The sequence below is a fragment of the Takifugu flavidus genome, chromosome 22, assembly GCF_003711565.1.
Source record: "Takifugu flavidus isolate HTHZ2018 chromosome 22, ASM371156v2, whole genome shotgun sequence".
NCBI classification, from domain to species: Eukaryota; Metazoa; Chordata; class Actinopteri; order Tetraodontiformes; family Tetraodontidae; genus Takifugu; species Takifugu flavidus.
The window spans coordinates 2,341,947-2,361,370 of record NC_079541.1 but is presented as its reverse complement, the minus strand read 5'-3'; the positions used below and the strand labels follow the sequence as shown (position 1 = coordinate 2,361,370).

The 19,424-nt window shown below is 49.3% G+C and overlaps 2 protein-coding genes across 8 annotated transcripts in view; one reads left to right on the top strand and one right to left on the bottom strand.

Moving 5' to 3' along the window:
* cald1a (caldesmon 1a) overlaps positions 1-5,266 on the top strand; it is a 36,818-nt gene extending 31,552 nt beyond the window's left edge. For 4 of the 5 annotated variants that reach the window (XM_057021782.1, XM_057021784.1, XM_057021781.1 and 1 more), the window contains 7 exons: positions 1,210-1,253; positions 1,342-1,417; positions 1,669-1,809; positions 1,896-1,991; positions 2,534-2,602; positions 3,211-3,247; positions 3,851-5,266. In XM_057021782.1, the coding sequence (XP_056877762.1) occupies positions 1,210-1,253; positions 1,342-1,417; positions 1,669-1,809; positions 1,896-1,991; positions 2,534-2,602; positions 3,211-3,247; positions 3,851-3,864 (477 nt within the window). In that variant the 3' untranslated portion in view covers positions 3,865-5,266. Of the gene's footprint in view, positions 1-1,209; positions 1,254-1,341; positions 1,418-1,668; positions 1,810-1,895; positions 1,992-2,533; positions 2,603-2,709; positions 2,762-3,210; positions 3,248-3,850 lie in introns of all 5 variants that reach the window. The other variant, XR_008948157.1, reaches the window with a different exon arrangement.
* Positions 5,267-11,785: 6,519 nt separating this feature from the next.
* Positions 11,786-19,404, bottom strand: LOC130518877 (dynamin-1-like protein). 3 transcript variants are annotated; one of them, XM_057021774.1, is made up of 19 exons: positions 19,193-19,404; positions 18,644-18,785; positions 18,199-18,245; positions 18,053-18,124; positions 16,978-17,064; positions 16,633-16,795; positions 16,448-16,568; positions 16,231-16,362; positions 15,882-16,088; positions 15,570-15,690; positions 14,687-14,842; positions 14,504-14,593; positions 14,334-14,426; positions 14,088-14,141; positions 13,711-13,791; positions 13,126-13,257; positions 12,945-13,054; positions 12,559-12,718; positions 11,786-12,478 (listed from the first exon to the last, which is right to left on the bottom strand). In XM_057021774.1, the coding sequence occupies exons 1-19, from the start codon at positions 19,292-19,294 to the stop codon at positions 12,422-12,424; spliced, it is 2,127 nt and encodes a 708-aa protein (XP_056877754.1). In that variant the 5' UTR covers positions 19,295-19,404; the 3' UTR covers positions 11,786-12,421. The 3 variants fall into 3 exon arrangements, with proteins under 3 accessions (XP_056877754.1, XP_056877755.1, XP_056877757.1); XM_057021775.1 differs by lacking the exon at positions 13,711-13,791; XM_057021777.1 differs by lacking the exons at positions 13,711-13,791; positions 14,088-14,141.
* Between the last annotated feature and the right edge of the window lie 20 nt (positions 19,405-19,424).

Sequence of the window (19,424 nt, the reverse complement as noted above, 5' to 3'; positions counted from 1 at the left end):
AACATTCTGCCTCAGTCAAGGACACATAATCAGTTAGTAATGCAATATAATATTCATTCATGGTTTATTTACCCAGGCCTCCCGGTCAGGTGGTTTGTGGTGGGAATATCAGGGTGATGTCCTCGTTATATAATTCAGTAGTTCTCACAATAACTGCATCGATTCAGTCGTTTGTCGGATTTAAGTGCTGCGTTTTAGCATTTTCGACCCCGTCCTGCCGGTCTGGTGTTCCACCAGTGCTACGGTTTAGCATTTTCGACCCCGTCCTGCCGGTCTGGTGTTCCACCAGTGCTACGGTTTAGCATTTTCGACCCCGTCCTGCCGGTCTGGTGTTCCACCAGTGCTACGGTTTAGCATTTTGGACCCCGTCCTGCCGGTCTGGTGTTCCACCAGTGCTACGGTTTAGCATTTTCGACCCCGTCCTGCCGGTCTGGTGTTCCACCAGTGCTACGGTTTAGCATTTTCGACCCCGTCCTGCCGGTCTGGTGTTCCACCAGTGCTACGGTTTAGCATTTTCGACCCTGTCCTGCCAGTCTGGTGTTCCACCAGTGCTACGGTTTCCGCCACCGGTCCAGAAACCTGCACATTAGCTGAGAGAACGCTCTTCCCGCCTCTGGCCCAGTGATCACTGGGATGCCTTCCATGCAGCTGCAGTTGGGGACGGTTGCATGGATACGACTCTTCAGCTAGCATACTAAAAAAAAGAAGCTAGCAAACATCTTCCCCGGCGCCTCGTCCTCCGTGCCGGAGACACAGAACGGTGTTTTGTGGCGTGTAAGGACAGAAGGGACGGCATGCGGCTGCTGGGAAGCGATTAGCTTTAACAGGATTACTTTAACTGCACACGGATGGTTACGTCTCTTTAAAACTCATTTGAGAATGAGGAATTTCCTGTCTGGGGTATTTTAGGAACTCCCACATTCGGCGGGAGGCGAGCGCTCGGTCTTTAAAGCAGTGGAAGGTTTTTCAGCTGTTTCTTTTGTCTGCGTTGAGTCTTTTTTTGGGGGGGTTTAAGTGTCCAAGGATCACATGCCCCCTTTTTAGCTCCTTTTCAGAAATATAATAAACAGTCCTCTGAGGTTCCCACAGTCTGATGGCAGAAATAACTTCTGGTGTGTTCGTGTGCGTGTGAGCGCGGAGAAAACGTGAGAAAACCTTGAAATAAATGAGATCACGCCGCGTCCTGACTGCGCTGATCTTCCCCTGCAGATCGGAGAGAGGGCGGAGTTCCTGAACAAGTCGGCACAGAAAAGGTAACAAATGTCTCGTTCAGCCTCTGAAAGGCCCGAAGGCGGATTAAAAATGGTTCATTTCCTTTCTTTTTTTTTAAAATCCGAGCAGCGCGGTGAAGACCACTCACTCCCCTGTGGTGTCCAAGATTGACAACCGGCTGGAACAGTACACCTCAGCTGCTCAGGTGGGCACCAAACCTCCTTCCTGTCTAATCTGCAAATCATTTTGGCTCTTTTTGGAAGATTTATTCCATAGAAACCTGAATTGGGTGCTTCACAAATCAGATGTGTCTGGAATCTGACTCCATGTTGCCCAGAACTGTCCCCAGGATGAGTCCTAAATTGGTTAAAGCCCATCCCGCTACGTCAGATCCTTCCCTTTTCCCGCTTTTTTCTGCCCCTCCGCCGGCTCAAATCCGCCGCATTGTCTCCGCAGAGGGAGAACAAGGAGTCCCGATCCCCTCGCTCCGGAGCAGTGGATCTCCCCGTGGTCGCCGACAGCATACGAAACATCAAGAGCATGTGGGAGAAAGGCAGCGTGTTCTCCTCGCCCGGCGGCGGCGGCGCTCAGTTCAAGGTAAAAGGAGAGGCGGCGATGGGAGGAAGGACGAAGGCTTTACTGGCTCCTGAGATCCGCTGACGTTTGGGCCGCTTTTCCAACAGGAAGCAGCTGTGATGAAGACGGGCGTGGCCGGCCGCATCAACGAGTGGCTCAACAAAACCCCAGAGAGCGGCAAAACGTCCGGGGGGCGGCCATCGGTGGGTGGCTAACGCTAATGCTAATCCACTCGCATTTACGGTCCAACAGAGGCCATTTTGACACCGCGTCGCCTCATTTTGGGTCCCTTTTGTAGCGTTGAATCCCCCTCCGGGGGGTCTTTTCTGACGTTCAGTCTCCGAGCTGCCCCGTCCGAGATGTTCTCAACTCTCCCGAGCTCGTCGGGCTGAGCTAGCACCTGTCTGGCGCCACCTGGTGGCTGTGAAGCATGATAACGTGATAGCTGTCCTTTAAGGGGCTGATTTATTCCTGTTTCCATTCCTGATTATGACTCAGGCAGGTGAAACAAAGTGTAATAAAAGGGATTTTTGTAGACGAAGAGTCCAGAACTGTAAACAGCAGATCTCCTGTTATTCCCGTGTTTGACGACGTCTCTTGACCTTTGCCCTCGCGCTGTCATCCGTCCTCTCTCTGCGTCTCAGTTAATCTGCAGTTTGCCCCAATACGGGGCCCCCAGCCTGAAACTGGGCCCCTCCAGGCACCCCTGACATGATGCCCTCTTGTCTCCGTCTCCCTCTGACAGGATCTGAAGCCCGTCGACGTCACCAACAAGAGGAGTTTATGGGAAAATAAAGGCGGCTCGCCAACCAAGGTAGCTCCCAGTTTTCCGTCTTTTTTGGTGAAGCTTTGTGTTTTTTCCAGCTGTGAAGAGACGAGCGACGGCAGTAACGGTCACTTTCATTTCTGTCTGCTTCAAAGAACTCTCATAGCTAGTTGACCTCGGCCTTTAATCTGGAATAAGCCCTGAGAGGTAAAGGAGTCATTTTCTTTGCTCAAAATCACGTTCCGCTCTCACGTTGGCACAGCCGCACCGCTGCACGCTCCTCTGCGACCGGACGCCGCCGCCGCTGGGAGTTAAAAAGAAAAAAAACATGGACTAGATATAGCGAGTTAGCGGTTAGCATCAATTCTGTGTGAGGGAGGTTAAATATAAACGGGCTTCCTGCTTCTCACCAAGGGCTGCGTCACGCCGCCGCTCGTCTGCGACCACGCCACCCGGTGGCCCCCGCCAGGGGCCCCGGACAGGAAAGGTAGCGGTTTAGGGAGCTTGTGATTAGCTACGGCGCTACGCTACATTGTCAGGGAGGCGATGATGAGCAGCATAAAGGCGGGACGGCGTTTGTCTGCCAGTAAAAGAGGAAGATCACAAGCTCTCGCATCTTTGCCGCCTCGTGACGTCGGTGTCTTCGTGTCTTGCAGGTGGCGGGCCGAGCGGAGACCAAATCAGTCGCCAACGGTGAGTTTTGCTTTTAGCTTTGCCGCGACCCTTTAATTAGCGCTCCGAACTTTGCCTCCGTGTCAATACACGCACGTGCGCGCACCCGCCGACGGCACTCGAGTGTAGATTAAAGAGGGGCTGACGCGCCGGGGCTTCGATTCAAAGAAGAATCTCTGCCGGTGTTTTCAAAAACATCCTCTTCCTCTGGGATTACAGACGGAACGGTACCTGGGATCTTCCCTCGGCAGGTTGGGTCAAGGTCCTGCACGTGTCGCTGTGATTACAGGAGATCACACGGCCGTGCTGGAGAGTGAGCTGTGTTTAGAAGAGTCTGCAAATGTGGAGTTTTATTAAATATAAAGTCAGCACAGATAATAGGAGAGAATAATTGCACTATGAGAGCGCCTCGACCGCCCTCTGGTGGTCAGGTGTGGTAACAACAACCAACCTGGACGCTCCAACCGTCCGAAAAGATTCCCAGATCTGGATTCTGTCGCTTTGGGCTGTTTTGTTTGTCCATTTTGTGTGTTGGTGAAGTTGTGCGTGTCGTCGGCTGCCTCCGTATCTTCGCTGACTCATGGTAACGACCCCTCTGTTCATTTCCGGTGTGTTTTTCACCAGGTATGGGACATTAATGTCGTCCAGGAGCCTGGGGACCAACAAGCCAAGACTCTTCCTATGACTTTGTCTTAAGCACCAAATAACAATCACACTCCCGAAAGGGATCCCAAGAAAAACAAAACAAATAAATAAAAAGAATAACGGAGGGCGGGGGGGCTCTGTCCAGAAGCATCATATCGTACGGTAGCAACGCATAGTGCCTTTGCACAATCATTTTTGAGTTCTTAAAGAAACAAAATGCTGTGAAATTTGGATATTTTTAGTCACTGTTACGAATTAACGCAATCCTGCCGTGAAGATTCCGAAAAAACAAGTTAGCGACATTCCAGAGCGATGGGTTTAAAAAAAAAAAAAAAAAAACCCTAACAAAAAAAATCAAACATTCCATGTTTCATTTTTATTTTAATTTATATTTAAAGCAAAAGCTTCACACTTTATTTTATTCCACATTCACCAGGTCAGGATAGAAATATAAGCACTTCTAGAATTTAGCGGAGTTCACTTTTATTATGTCGTACCAATAGTGCAGCAAAGGTCTGAGTAATATATGTTAGCACATGTGACGTTCTGAATATGACCTATCAAACTGTATCGTATATTATAACATTCCTTATACTCTTTTTTTTTTTTAAAGAATCTGTATTTTTGCTTTTTTTTGTAACCACAAGAACAGAACCAGGCAGGTCACGTCCACATTGGTCGGAGTATCAGACGACCACGACGACTTTTATTATCCTTTATGTCTTTTTTTTTTTTAATTTATGTCTTATTGCGTCCTTATCAGTTTCAAACTGTTTGTTTTTGTAGCCTTTATGCTTTTTTTTTTTTTTTTTGGATCACTTTAAAGTCTTCATACATTCCTTCATGTGCTGAAAGCTGAAAAAATCTGCAAAATTAACACTTTTACGAAGACAAATCTACCTTTATTGGGGTTTATGGCCCAACGGGGGGCCTGTCAACGCAAATTCAGGGTACCGGGAAGCTTTTAGCAACACGGACATCAGGCTCTTCACCACTATGGGATTCTGCTGGTTGCTATGATACGGCTGAGGAGGCCGCCCGGCGCGCTTTTACGCAACAAATTGATGGATTTACTGCTCAGAAAGTCTGACAATCACATTCCACGGTTCCTGAAAAGAGCAGGGGAGCTGGACCAAAATACTTTACGTGTGATTTAAGTGAAATTTTGTATTTGTCTCTCTTTTTTTTTTATGAGCTCTTGTTTTTTTTAAATGTCTTTTTATTTGCGTATTTAACCAGACACGTCGTTTGTGTAGCGCTAAGTCTATGCAAATCACACTATCTGTAGTCTCAATACTCTCCATGTCATACAAGTGAGCAGTTTCCAACTGGATGGATGTTTTAAACATTGTACCCTTGACTCAAATGCAGCAATAAAGACATTAAAGTAGTCGACACGCTTCCCCAAGTCCTCCCGCTATGTTCTCCACCACATTATATATTCTCTATGAACAACGCCAACGATCTATGAAAGTTAAAAGCCTTTTTTTCTCTTCTATACTCCGCTTTTATTGTCTTATTTTCAGTTTTCTGCTTGGGTTAATAAATAAAATTTTACTTCATCAGTATCAAGCAGCGAGTGTGAGTGTGGCGATGCCTTCAGGTGCTGTCAGGATATTTGCAACAGTGCAAAGCAAATATCACTTTATTGTTAAATTAGTTTTTTTTTAAGTGCTGTTTGAAGCACATCTCAGAGCTGGAAAAGCTGGAATCATTTTTTAGAGGAGGTGAAACAAGTTTTACATTAATGTCTGACATTATGGGGAGCTCTTGAAGGCAGCGTAAATTTCCTCTCTCTACACTCTCAACTGGTCACCGTGGAGATGCCAAATCAGGTGATGGACAGGACTCAGGTCAAGTGGACTGTCTGTCCCACTGTAACCAGTCCATCAACCCTCTCTGTCCCACTGTAACCAGTTCATCTACCCTCTCTGTCCCACTGTAACCAGTCCATCGACCCTCTCTGTCCCACTGTAACCAGTCCATCGACCCTCTCTGTCCCACTGTAACCAGTTCATCTACCCTCTCTGTCCCACTATAACCAGTTCATCTACCCCCTTAGCATGCAACGATACTGGTCTTACTGGTCCATCCTCCTGGGTGATTGAAAACACACAATGTCACATGATTAAACGGATTCACCGGCGGTCTTATCTCTTCATTTTTAACGTCGGCTCGCCGTCGCTGTATCGCGGTAGGAGCGGCGCAGACATCGCTGAATGTAGCGCTAAGCTAGCCGGCGTGTCGCTCCGGGCTTTGACTCAAGCCGCCTAATGCTCCGAAACAGCACCCGCAACATTCCTGCTGCTGTCAGGCGGCGCGTTCCTTGGGTTTCCAGCCAAACTGGGACGTGGTGAATTAAGGCAAAGATGGCGTCAGCGTATAATACCCCAGCCGTGACGCCTCTTCCTCCCACAGTTCTTTTCCAGTCAGTGAGCTTTTCCCCCAACCAGCTTTTTCTCCCTTCTCATGTTCCCACTTCCAATGTGAGCCGACCCCAGGCGGAGACCCGCACCACAAACCCAACGATCCTTCGAAAAGAGGGGGGACAAAAACAGAACCGTTCAGCTGCAGACTGATTTTTTAATTTTGGAGGGTGGAACCCCAAATGTCGTCCAACCAGCGGTGAAAAAAAAGCCCGTCTGATTCTGGTGTCCGTGTGGTGAGGTCGTCTGGAGGCGTCGCTCCGAACCCGCTTCTGTTAGCCCTTCAAACGCTTCCCGTCGCCGTTTGGCCTCCGCTGACACCTGGTTTTTACGAGCTGATTTATCGGCTCTTGGAACAGAGTAGCACGGGTCGAGAGGCTAGCACCGAATTCTGACGCGGAAGTGGAATTTACAGTCCCATAAACGAATCCCCTCTTAACAGTCGGATTGAATTTGACCACCTGAAAATGTCACTGCTGGTCGCCTCAACGGTCGTTTCAACACCGCAGCAGCAATTCACCATTAGCTTAGCTTAAGAAATAGCAAAAATCCCCCTTTTACAGGTGCTAATTAGACCCCGGTGGAGGGATTTATTGAAGCTTCTTTGGACATGGAGCATTAGCTGTACGCTGCTTCTGACACTAGTTAATGCACAACATCAGCAGAACTAGCATGTTTTAGCATTTCCTGCTACTTAAGCACCCTCAAATGTTTGCAGATCTGCAGGATTCAAGGATCAGGCTCTGGCCAAACCATCAGGTCATTAGGAATTCTTGGAGTTTTTACAGTCCGCAGAGCTAGCATCGCACTCACTTTATTATTTCACAGCTTGGCAGCAAAGGTTGGCTCCCCTGGGCTTCTGCTTACCTCCACCGCTTTAAAACAGCCAGATATTCTCCAAACACGCGCCCGCAGTTCAATAACTTTTTCATTAGATCGGTTTTCAAACTCTGGGTGTATCTGTGAAAATGCGAAGAGCAGACAGCCCAGTTGACGTTGCCATGGCAGCATTAGCCTCCGACGAAGCGGCGCAGGCTCAGGAGAACAGAAACGGCCCCAAAATTAAACCATATAGAGGCAATTTACGCCGTCACAGGTCCTCACAGGGGGGCATTATTGATGTTCCTTGCACTGTGCACCACCTGGAAAATGGGGGGGGGGGGGGGGTCTCAGCTAAAATGGTGGACTTGGGTCTGCATGGGTGCTGCCGACTCTTCAGCCGTCTGCAGCCGTGGTCGCTGCCAGGAGGAAATGGTTGAGGATTAGGCCCGCAGCGCTTTAAAGCCCCGGGCCTCCGCTCTGAGTCCCACAGTGGAATCGTTTCTGATTCAACAGATGTTCCAGGATCCCAGCGTTCAGCCCAGGTTCTTCACCAGAGGGAAACCTGCCGATGGGAGTCGGGACCGGAGCAGGTGGGAGGGGGTTGGTTCTGGGCAGAAACAAAGGCTTTATTCTTTACGTAAGTGGACGTCGCGCCTTCTGTCCAAGTTTCTGCCTCAACAAGATGAAAGATTTGAGCTTCGATGGGGGTAATTAGAAACTTAAGGCGTCGTCAAGGAGATCCTGACGGACGGAGGTGAGATCGGGGCCGGTTCCGCCTCGTCGCTCACGTCTTTTTCCTCCCTTTCAAAGACGGACCATCACCTTGTCAGACGGTGGCGGCCTGAGGAACGAGCACGGTGAAGGTAGATGCCCGTGTAGTCTTGTTTCCTGTTTCCTTCTTTCGGGGATTTTTAAAAAAATCTAAAAAAAAACCAAAGCCGGTATCAAATACAGCTCTATGCTGTATTTACATTTAACCTTCTAATTCACTCTTTGATTTCATGCGGACGCGTAGGTGAGAAACATCAGTGTGCCGAACACGCGCAAACGTGCATTTTGACACCAAGTGCGCGCCAGAAATAGATGGCGATAAAAGTCCGGGACGCATTTTACGAGCGGCGTTATTGAAGCCAGCGGCTCATCGGTCGCTGAAAATACATTTGTTTGCTCTTTATTGCACGATTCATTTTTCAGTTTTATGGGATTTGGCAGGAGACCCGGAAGCAGCGCGCCTTAGCTACTAACGTTAGCGCGCTAGCTAGCGTCGTGACGGCTATCGCGTATCGAACCGTTTGAGGAAGCAGCGGTTGCGCTCAGCTTTCAACTTCAATCGGCGCAACGTCGAAAAGGAAACGTGAGTGATCTATTTATAGTTGATGTTGTCGGGAAAAACACTCAAAGCGGTTAATGGCAAAGCAAACGAGGCGATGGCACAATTCCTGTTGCCGGGTCGCGTTTGGAGGTGGCGGCTTTGATTTCAGACGAACGGGAAATTAGAAATTTGTCTGCTGTGTTTATGGTTATTTATGTGGTGTGTGTGTGTGTGTGTGTGTGTGTGTGTGTGTGTGTGTGTGTGTGTGTGTGTGTGACAGGGGGGCAATAATCGACAGAATATTGTCATTTCCTTCCCGGAGACATTACTGATTGGTCTTCTTCCCCTCCGCTTCCATTTATTCGGATTCGTGGCGTGCGGACACGGGAGCGCGCGGTCCCTCGTTCCCTCACTCACTGATGAAGTGGTGAATAAAAATAATTGTATGTGTGTTTTTATGTGGCGCAAATGCTCTAAAACGACCAGTTTATTTTGATAAAACATGAAATAAACCCCCGCCGAGCAGGAAATTGCGTCTGACTCAAATTGTAGTTTAGATTTCCTGCATTCAAAGTCGCGTAATACGATAACGATCTTTGTCACCGTGACTAAAGGCGCCAAATTTCACGCGCTGCTTCTGCCCTTTTATCTTTATTTGCCCCTGACAGCGTGAGTCTGCCGCCGCTCGCCGAGACGGATCCTTCTGGTAGTTCCACACTTACAGGCGCATCTGCCAGAGTGTCTGTCTGGACTTGCTCCCATTAGAGGGTCGTTAATGAATCATTAGGCTCGGGCTCGCCCTGGGCTGGCCTGGTGGACGTGCGGGGCCCCCTGCTGAGGCTGCGTCCACCATGACCCGGACCACGTCGAGCCCAGACAGGGTGGGAGGACCTCCAAGGGCGGCTGGAACTTGGCTTTGCTGCAGGAGCTTCGGGTCCGGGCGGAGGCGCCTGCAACTCACCGGTCGCTCACCGGGCTCGTTAACGGGATCTTACAAGAACCACGGGAGAGGAGGGAGCGGCTCCCATTAAACCTCCACTTTTATCTCTTTCAGGACTTGACCTCAGACCTCAATTAATTAAAAAATAGATGGTTTGCTTTGATTTATTTTGGAACACAATAGCCCAAACGTCTTAAATATGAGCGCACTTATCGAAGTTTGGGTTTTAAATTCGCCTCGCGCTGCTGTCATATTCCCTTTGAATTCCGTTGAAGCTCGTGCCTCCGCTGAGCTCGGTTCTATTCGCCGTTTGTTCACCTTTTCTCCCTCCAATGGAGCTGCGATCAATAGTCCGTCCACGTCCTGCCAAAGCCTCACGCAAGATGCACTTGTGAATATTTAACAAACAAAAACCGTGTTAAGAGCCATCGTGAGCGTGTAGCTCAGGTGTTTAAACATACGGCTGCGTTTCTGAAGGTTCCTGGTTCAAATCCTGTTTCTGACTTTTAGAGTAACGAGTGTCCAACTTGAATGTCAAAAGTCCCATGAGGACGTCAGCTCCTCATCTCCGACGGCCTAGGTGGGAAAGAACGCGACCGTAAGTCGAATTTCTGAAGGTTCCTGGTTCAAATCCCATTTCTGACTTTTAGAGTAACGAGTGTCCAACTTGAATGTCAAAACTGGTGTCAAGAGTCTCTCGTGGGGCCTGAGGGTGTAGCTCAACGTAGGGCTGTGCTTCTGAAGGTTCCTGGTTCAAATCCCCTTTCCTACTTTTAGAGTAACGAGTGTCCAATTTGAATGTCAAAAGTCCCATGAGGACGTTGGCTCCTCATCTCTGACGGCCTGGTGGGAAAGGCACAGACGGGACTCGAACCAGACACGGCACCACTGGCGACTTACGGTCAGGTCCTACACCCTCAGGCCCCACGAGAGACTCTTGACATTTAAGACGATTGGGCTATTGTGTTCCAGAATAAATCAAAGGATTTTCTTTTTGTTAATTGAGGAAAGTAGCAGGACGTTAGCAGGTGACGCTAATTAGTTCAGGTGAGTTAGTTTCACTTTTCTGACTTATTGGATCTCGCCTTTGCATGTGAGCTAGTTAGCTTAGCATGATTACATAAAGGAGGGAAGAGAGAAACTGGTCAGTAGTTTATGATCTGTTGGACAACTTTGATTATGTTGAGTTACAGAAGTAAAATCTAATTTTCCTTTGCTAGATTTTGTTTTAAACCTCATGAATGTCGCAGCTCCATTTTCTTGTTGAATGTCTTGGTGCGCACCCCCCAACCCCCCCCCAAAAAAATAGAAAATAAATGTTTAAGCCAGTGGAAAAAGCAGAACTGGTGGTTTGTGATTTGTTTTGTAATAAACTCCTGTCAAGTTCTTCTATTTGCATCTTCGCTTTCCATCCAACATTTCCTACAAATAAAACAAACATTTTCCAACGTTTTGGCAATGATGAAGGCAAACGAGCTGTGGGGGTGTCTGCTGGGGGGTGTCTGCTGACATCAGAGGAGATTAAAGAGACAAAAATAGGACCCCCCCGATCTTCACGGTGCCAATCCATCCATGTAATGACAAAACAAACTTGTATATCTGAAACAGCAAACTTTCTGACGATGCCAATTTTTTGAACGTTTTGGTGCTCCATCTTTATTTTCCATTAATTGTTAAATTAATTGGTTAACCTGAGTTACCAGGGCCGTGTCGGTCTATTACCTTAAAATTCTCCATTCTCTTTCAACTGACGCAGCTTCCTTGCTCCTGATCCTCCTTGAAGTCGGAGAGCTTCACACACCCCCTGCTCTTCCCAAATTTCTTGAAATACACAGAGTGATCTGAACATCGAGAAAAGGCCTTTGAAAACAAACGTCAAACAGCTGCCATCCGGTTATCAAATGGGGGGTGAAATCAATCATTTCTGCCAGCTCTGCATTCTGTGATTTTATTCCTCTATATTGGATTTTCCTCATGAAAAGACACACAGACGTTTCTATGCCGACGATAGGAGGATCTATACTGCTGAAATGTTTGCATCCAGCGGCCTATTTTAATTAAAACATGAAAACGTAAATGGGTTGTTGGAACAAAAATAATGGCCGCTGAATATTAAACACAATATATATATTTTTTTTTTTACAGATGTGAAACCTGGTTTCCTCCCTCCGCCTGTCACACCAGGGTTTTATTGCAGGACTTTGTTATTTAATTTTAGCACTTTATTGTTTCAAAATTGAATCCATCTAAACCGTTTTCGCTTCCTAACCCAATTTGTGTCCAGTGGCAGCTTTAGCACCCGTCAGTCAAACGGAGCGAGCGGGGAGGTAACGAGCACGTAGCTAATCACAGGAACGGCCAAATCAGATTCAATAATCACAATCACGGCACTGAAATGAAGTTATTTGACTTCCTTTCATTAAGAGACGAGAACCTGGGTTTATTGGTTGTTGGGAACCATACACAGAACCACCGTATACTTCACACGCAGGCAGCGATATGTAAACATAATCAACGACAGCACATTATCCACAAACGACATAAATAAATAAAAAGTGTGACGTGATTCAGTGTCGGAGCGAACGGTCTTCTGTACAGCAGTGCAAAAACAAAGGTAGGACTCGGGTATTTTCGGTTCGGTTACTCAGGGGGGGCGTAACCCCCCCCACCCTGATGTTTGCAGGATTCTTTTATAGAGCTGCCAAAACGGCCTCCGATCTTTCATTTCCACTTCGCACAAAAGTCCATTTCCACCCTGGTTATGTGAAAAATGAAAAGAACTCTGGCTGCACTCTGTTCCTCCAGCAGGGTGGGGGGGGGTATAACCTTGGACAGCCCCTGATGGGGGCAGTGCACTGTCACGAACTCATAAACAGCATTTTAAATGAACCACTTCACTTCTTTTACTTTCAGCTAGCTTGCAGGCTAATATGGACCTACTGTACATCAGAGAAGGTTTCAGTGGTTTTTGTTTTTCGGGACCCGGAACTCGAGGTTCGGAGGCGATGAGTGCATGACGTGGGGGGGGGGGGCTCGGCGCGGGCTCCACTTCACCACAGGTGCGTTTCCCTGATCTCCGCGATCACCTGGCTGGCTCTCTGCAGCGCCTGCCGACAACATTACCCAAACGATGAAACGGGCCGTAACGAGCGGTTCGTCGAAACGCCTCCGCCCGGCGAGGTCTCACCTGGAGCATGTCGGCGGACTCCTTGCGCCGCTGGGCCATGTCCTCGGACTCGGTCAGGAGATCGTTGAGGAGGCCCGACTTGTAGAGCTGCCCGACGAGCTCGCTCTGGAGGCTGTCCTTCACGTGGTTGACCAGGAAGTGCATCACGGCCTTGGGAACGCTGCCAGACGGAGGGGGAAGAAGGTGAGATGGCTGCTGAGGCCTCACCCACCAGATGGAGGTGTTCAACTTTGCAATACGGAAAACCCCAGAGAGCTCTCGGGGGGGGGGGTGTATGATGGCGCCAGAGCACATAAAAACTAATGCGACATGATGATTTTGCTGCAGAACAGCTGCCTAATTGTTGTAGCATTTTCTGTGAAAATCGGGAATTCCACCCCGCCTACCTGTCCTGGATATTCTTCCGAACAATCAGGAAGTAGGATTTGATGAGGCGTTCGATGACCTCGCAGTCCCTCTGCTCACGGGAGGACAGCTTCCTCGCGACCGGCACAGGCTGGACGGAGGGGAGAGAGGTCAGGCCGCGCCCACTTTCCCGCTCGGGAGATGGCGTGCCGACGGGCTTACCACGTCCAGCAGGTTGATGGCCCCTTTGAGGGGACTGCCGGGCCCAGAGCCGGGGGCGTCCTCGCCTTTCTTCAGCATCCCCCTCCAGGTCCCGGCGCCATCCTGCTCTCCCTGGGGCCCTGCTGCTGGGGCCTGAGGACACGAGGAGGTCGCCACAGGTTAGAGGAGGCCGACGGTTAAGCACAGCAGAGAAGATTGATCCCGGTTCGGCTTTTGAGAAAGTCCCTCTGCTGCTCGGAGCAAGACTTCAAAACCTCAGTCGCTCCTCTCCCGAGTTGGTATTTTAGGTTTCGGTTCGGTTGAATAATTTGGACTAAAACTGACAAATGCACATTTCCCACAATCACACGATATCTACAACCAAGCAGGAAACAGGTGAAGGAAACGGGGGGGGGCGGGGGGGGCACATTTTCTGCCACAGATTGACAGATTCTGCAGAGAACAAAGGTGGTGAGCGCGAGTCCGCACAAGCTGAGCAAAAACATTAACAGCAGGAAAAGACGGATGGGAGTGCATGCCAGCAGCCCCATGCCCAAACATCCATCCGGCCCCCGCACGGAGCCCGCAAGCTGCGTACGTGCCCACCTTGGCACCGTCCATGTCTGCTCCAGACGCGGTGGGATCGCCAGAAACCACAGTAGGAGCGGCCAGGCCTCTGCCAACAGACTAGCGGGGATATGAGAGCAGGAAGACAGAAAAAAAACAAAAGAAAGAAAGAAAAAAAAGCAGCACTGAGAAGAAATGTGGAAAAGGAGGCCGGCAATGGAAAGTCATTTGAGGGGAGGAGAGAGGAGGAGACGCGGGATCGAATTCCTCCGCGGAAACTACCCGAGACACCCGCGGATCCTCATCCCGCGGTGCCATGAGTGATTAACGCAGTACAAGCTCCCTTTATGCTCCGGAAAACGAATGTTACAACAGATGGGTCCGCGCGAACGCCGCTGCAGCGCCGCTTCTTTTACCTTATCCCTGGGCACGGCGGCGGGCAGCTCTCTCATCCTGTTCCTCCGCTGTTCCTACAAATAAACAAGGACACTGAGCTCTGGCAGAGCAATAAGCGCTTCCTTTACGTTCTAAATGACACTCGATTCTCCCCTTTCAGCCTGTTTCCTTTGATGTATTTGGTAATTGCTGAACTCCTTTGATGTTTTGATCCCTATGCCAGAGAAATGAAATATCGATCTCAGGCTAATCTGCAGCGCACTGACCTCTATATTGTTATTCAGGACCCCGCAGGCATCTGCAAAGTCCGGGTGTTTGGTGTTGATGTAGGCCAGCTCTATGGCAACCAAGTTATGCACCTGAGAGGGCAAAAGACAGAAGCTTTGTTCTGGTTCTGGTTAAAGGCTGCTGCTGCTGACCGGCGGCCGCTCGCTACCATCTCGTTGGTGACGGGCAGCCTCTTCCTCAGGAGGGACGTCACCACTTCCACGATGGCCTCGTGCAGCTTGGGGAATCTCTGCAGCTCCTGCGGCACAAAGACAGGCGGCCTCGGTTCCCCTCCTCAGCGCACAGACGGGGCTAACGCCGCCGTGGCTAACGCCGCCATGGCTCCGCCTACCTGCGTGCTGTAGTTGCTGCAGTGCTGGATGATCCGCTGCATCTCCTCGTGGACCAGCTCCACGCAGCGCAGGCTGGGCTCCTCCAGGCGTTTCACCTGCTTCTTCACCAGCAGCTCGAAGGAAACCTCGGGCACAAACAGGGATGGACGGGGACCCTTGGGGGGGAGGGGGCAACAGGTTAGCACCCTGCACTGCTAACATGCGCTCAAGTAGCCAAATAATTCCAAATAATTGTCTTAAATAATTCCCAATCTGAAATACCATTTGAACACACAATGATTAAATCCTATTGTTTTCTTCTCTTCACGTAATCTTACATATTTTCTCTGCTATTCCTTTAATCTCCCCTTTTCTGCCTTGGCTGCTTTTTAAATCTAATTTATGTTTGCTTATCTAGTTTTGAGTTGTATTAATGCATTCAGTAATAACAGATAACTCCTCCTTGCACAATTGTGCCAGATGAAAAATAGGTCCGGTCATGGCTGCGCATTCACATTTCCCATTTTTCCAAGTTCCCCACATCAGAATATATCAATCTTTCCGTTTTTATGCTAATTTGTGGTGACTGCACCACCTGTGAGGAATGTAAAACATTAGAAAATGGTGAAACCTGAAACGGTTTGTCTTGACAATATGGTAAATGTCAACCCCAGAATTGGGTTTTATTCTTATTGGGAAGTGAAAAGATGAGGAAAAAGGCTCACTTGCCGTTTTGCCAATTTAATTAAAAATCCATCTTGGAATTCCAAAAATGCCGTATTTTTCATTCAGAAAACTGCAGCAAATTAAAATTGAGACTTTTTTTTTTTTCCTGAGAAACTCTGTTGTTGGTTTCGTTGATCGTGTTGAAAATAACTTCAGGTTTAAGGGAGCTGCACTCACAGTCGCGTTCCTGATGGCTGTTAGTATGTCTATGGTGCTGAGTCCTCCCAGAGGATCCACAGACTCCAGCGTTCTTCCGAACGTCTCGTGAAATATGTAGCAAATCCGGGCGCCGCCGCACCTGCACAACAGAAGCAGGATGATATTAGCTGTGCTGTGAATCCTGCGGTCTGCCCTGCTGTCAGTCGCCGAGGCTGTGCGTGCCTCAACTTACAAGTTAAAGCCACATTAAATGGCAAAACCAGGAGTTGGTTCAGCGTCCGTCATCTGGAGCAACAGCGCCCCCGTGTGTCTGTGCGGAGGGGTACTCACAGCTCCGCGGTCTCGATGTACTTGGCCGTGCCCTCGATGGTGTTGCAGTACTCTGAGGCGAACTTGGTGATGAGCTGCAGCAGGGTGGCGCTCTGGTCCTCCACGGGCTCCCCGTAGCTGCTGAGCAGGGACTGGTACTGAGCCGCCAGGACGTTGATCCGGGTCTTCAGCTCCGGGAGGCAGTCCCGGATGTGGTGCATCAGCAACCTGGTGTCAGAGGACGGAGTTAAATCTTACAATTGGCTTGAATTCTGTTGATTTAATTAACATTCTGGTGCTGGTGAATGAAGTGGGAAGTGACAATGAGCATTTTCAACCGTGTCCTGTCCTGTAGGTGAGGGACACGCACCTGTTCAGAGTCTTGGCCAGGTATTTGGTGCCGTTTCTGTTGGCCAGCGACGGATATTTCTTCTGCAGGAAAACGTACTCGTCCCGGATGGAATCGGCCACAGATTTTCTATTGTTAATGTCCAGCTGACTCCTGCGAACGTAAACGAGCGTGGAACGAAGGCGACATGAAGGTCTGAGTACTGGCATCGCGGCAGACTTGTGACGGGCTCACGGACCTGTTGACGACTCCGATCAGGCCCAGTTTGACAGGAATCACCCGGCCCATCAGCACGTCCATGGCGTCGGTGCCGGCGTCCATCAGGTCCAACTTGGTGACCACGGCCAGCGTCCTCCTGCCTGCAGAGGCGCATTATAGGCGAGAGACATTTGGGATTTCTGTTTCGCGTCACCTTTTCTTTACCGTCAGGGTCGACCTCGCGGGCCACCTTCAGGGCCTCCGACGTGGCCATGTCCGTGTTGGCCGCGGTGACGGCCAGGATGATGCAGTTGGGGTTGGAGATGTGCTTCAGGATGAGATCTCTTATCTGAACCTCGATGTCCTTCGGCTGATCGCCGACGGGAACCTAACGGGAGGCAGCGAACGCCATCAGCCAACACAGAGGAGCGAGATCGGATCGCTTCAAAGCTCCCACAGGGAAAGGAGGAGGAGGAGGAGGAGGAGGAGGAGGAGGAGGAGAAGGAGGAGGAGGAGGAGGAGCAGCACCCCAGACTCCACCAAATCATTGGCGAGCCGGGGCGCGGTTACCTTGGTGATTCCCGGCAGGTCCACCAGAGTGAGGTTGACCACGTGAGGGGAGAATATCTTCAGGTGGATGGGCTCGTCGCTGATCCCCTGAAGAACGACAAGAAAAGAAGAGCGAGTGAGTTTAACTGCTCGGACCGGTTTTTGATTTAATGTTCCAGCACTGAGGGGTTTTTATTTAACGGCGACACTGGGTGATGTCATGCATTAACAACACAATTATCTGTGAAATGTGCTTCAAACACATTGGTTGACATCAATTTTCCAGGAGTACGTTCAAAATGGGAGCTGCTAACGTTAGCCCAATGCTACATCTGTCATCATTACTGCGGATGTAAATCATTCTGAACACCCCCCCCCCAACATTCTGATGAGAATTTTATTTAAAACAGACAAATGGAATCATTTGTGCTGTGTGGGAGCCAACATTCCTCCTGACGTCTGCAGCGAGCACATTTTTATGTGGAGATGTTCTATTCTGACATCAGCAGCGAGTAATGGCCCCCATTTAAAGGACAGGAAGATTAGGCATCTTCACACAAAAGGGACAGATTGTGCTGCACCGGCTTTGCGTTCGAGCGCGCAATTAACTCAGGAAAGTGTTCTCAAGTGTTCTTAGGCGAAGATCAGGCAGAGTGGTCAACAACAGGTCATTCCTGGTGACTTCCTCAATCAAACACATAATACAAACGAGTAAACTTTCAGTTTTATTCATTTTTGCACCCGAAATGCTTTTTTAAACCATTTCATAGGTTCCGCCTCCCCCCCCTCCCCAAAAAAAGCTGTGATTTTCTGCTGTGGGCTGAAATTTGATAAACAGGCTGCATAATCTCTACTGTGAAATCCAGTTTTCCTTAGCTCGGGGCGGTCTCCAGAGCAAAGCCATACCCGCTTTCCCCAAAATTTCAGTCAGAAAAAAACCCCAACTATTTATACTTTCGTCTGCCTGCATCTGTTTAAATGAAACGCGTCGGTAATCCTCACTCTGCCCGCAGCGAGCTGAAGAAGAGGACCTACTTTTCCTACTGTAGGAGAGCCCGTCGAGCTGGTAACACGCCGACGTTTGCCTCCGTCTCACCTTATTGTTCCCTGACAGCCGCTCAGTTTCATTTTCAATCTCTTGCCGGATTTCATCAAAGTCCGTGAAGATCTGAGAGGAGAGAAATAAATGAGAACAAGCCCAGAAGACGAGCGCTGAGCGCACGCTGCAGTTTACCTCCGTACCTTGTTTTTTGTGTGCAGAAACTTGCCCCACTCTTCACCCTGTCTGCCTGGAAACACAATAAATAAGAAGACGCGTTGGCATCTAAGATAAAGGGTTCAATATGTTATTAGTTAAGAGATGACTACTCTGTGCTGGGAGCTAACGAGGATCGACGCCCGGTGGCAGTTATGGTGGTGGTGTGCTGGAGTTAAAGGGGGGATTCTGAGGATTTCAGGTGCTAATAAGCTAGCTTTAAAATGTGGAGACACCTGCACACCGATATGAAGCACTGTGCGTGTTCACACCCTGGGATCTGCAAGTAATTAGAGAAACAGTGACAGAATCGTCAAAATCTGCACGCATGCACGTGCAAGCGGCATGCCTAACACCGTCTGGCTTTCCTCTACAAGCGTCCCAGAATTCTAAAAACTCAAAACCCGGACCTTCTGCCAGCTGGGAATTTACCGGTGTCGTCGTTTTTTCTCGCATCGCCAGCATCTACGTGAACCAGCTGCAGGATCAGAGGTCTCCTGGTCACGATGCCGGTCCCGCGGGGCAGCAGGTCCCTGCCCACCAGGCTCTCCAGCACCGAGCTTTTGCCGCTGCTCTGCAGTCACAAGGAGAGGCACATGCTGCAGGTTAGATGAGGCAGAACTCCAAGATGATCATGTGGGAAAGCCAGAGCTGCAGCTACACAGGCAAACCCTGTTCCTCTCACACAATGGCCTTCATCTGGGAGGTTAGTGCTCGAATGGAGGACTGTAAATAGCCCTGATTGTAGAGCAAAAATAGACTTCATTGCCACTGTCAATGTAGGGCACATAGGATCTGCAGCAGTGGGGGAAAGGACGCAGCACGTTTATTGCCTGGTTTCCTTGTGTCTGCGGTTTAGCTCAACAGCTTTAAATCGATGATAACCTTTAAAATCACGTTGTGAGATTTATCTGACAGACAACACGGGATTCCTTGTTAGCATAGCAGCCGATATTTCACAAATCAGCCCCAACATTTTACCTGGGTCCCCACCACTGCTATCTGTGGCAGCTGTATGATATCCGCGCCCACGGTGTTGAAGACATCTTGAAGCTTGTTTACCACGGGGATAAGAGCCTCCATAGCCTCGGTTTAGGAATTAAACTGAATAAACTAGCTATTCTCGTGATGGAGCCAAAGTCATTCAATGTCCCACTGACGCCACCATTGCAACAACACCCAATTCGAACGGCGGTAGAATTTTCCGGTGTTG

Excerpts from the sequence above, each read along its gene's own strand:
- LOC130518877 (XM_057021774.1), bottom strand. The coding sequence starts at position 19,294 with ATGGAGGCTCTTATCCCCGTGGTAAACAAGCTTCAAGATGTCTTCAAC. Across the intron at positions 18,125-18,198 it reads TTCTGCACACAAAAAACAAG|ATCTTCACGGACTTTGATGA; the intron begins GTACGGAGGTAA and ends CTCTCCTCTCAG. Across the intron at positions 15,691-15,881 it reads TACATCGAGACCGCGGAGCT|GTGCGGCGGCGCCCGGATTT; the intron begins GTGAGTACCCCT and ends TCTGTTGTGCAG.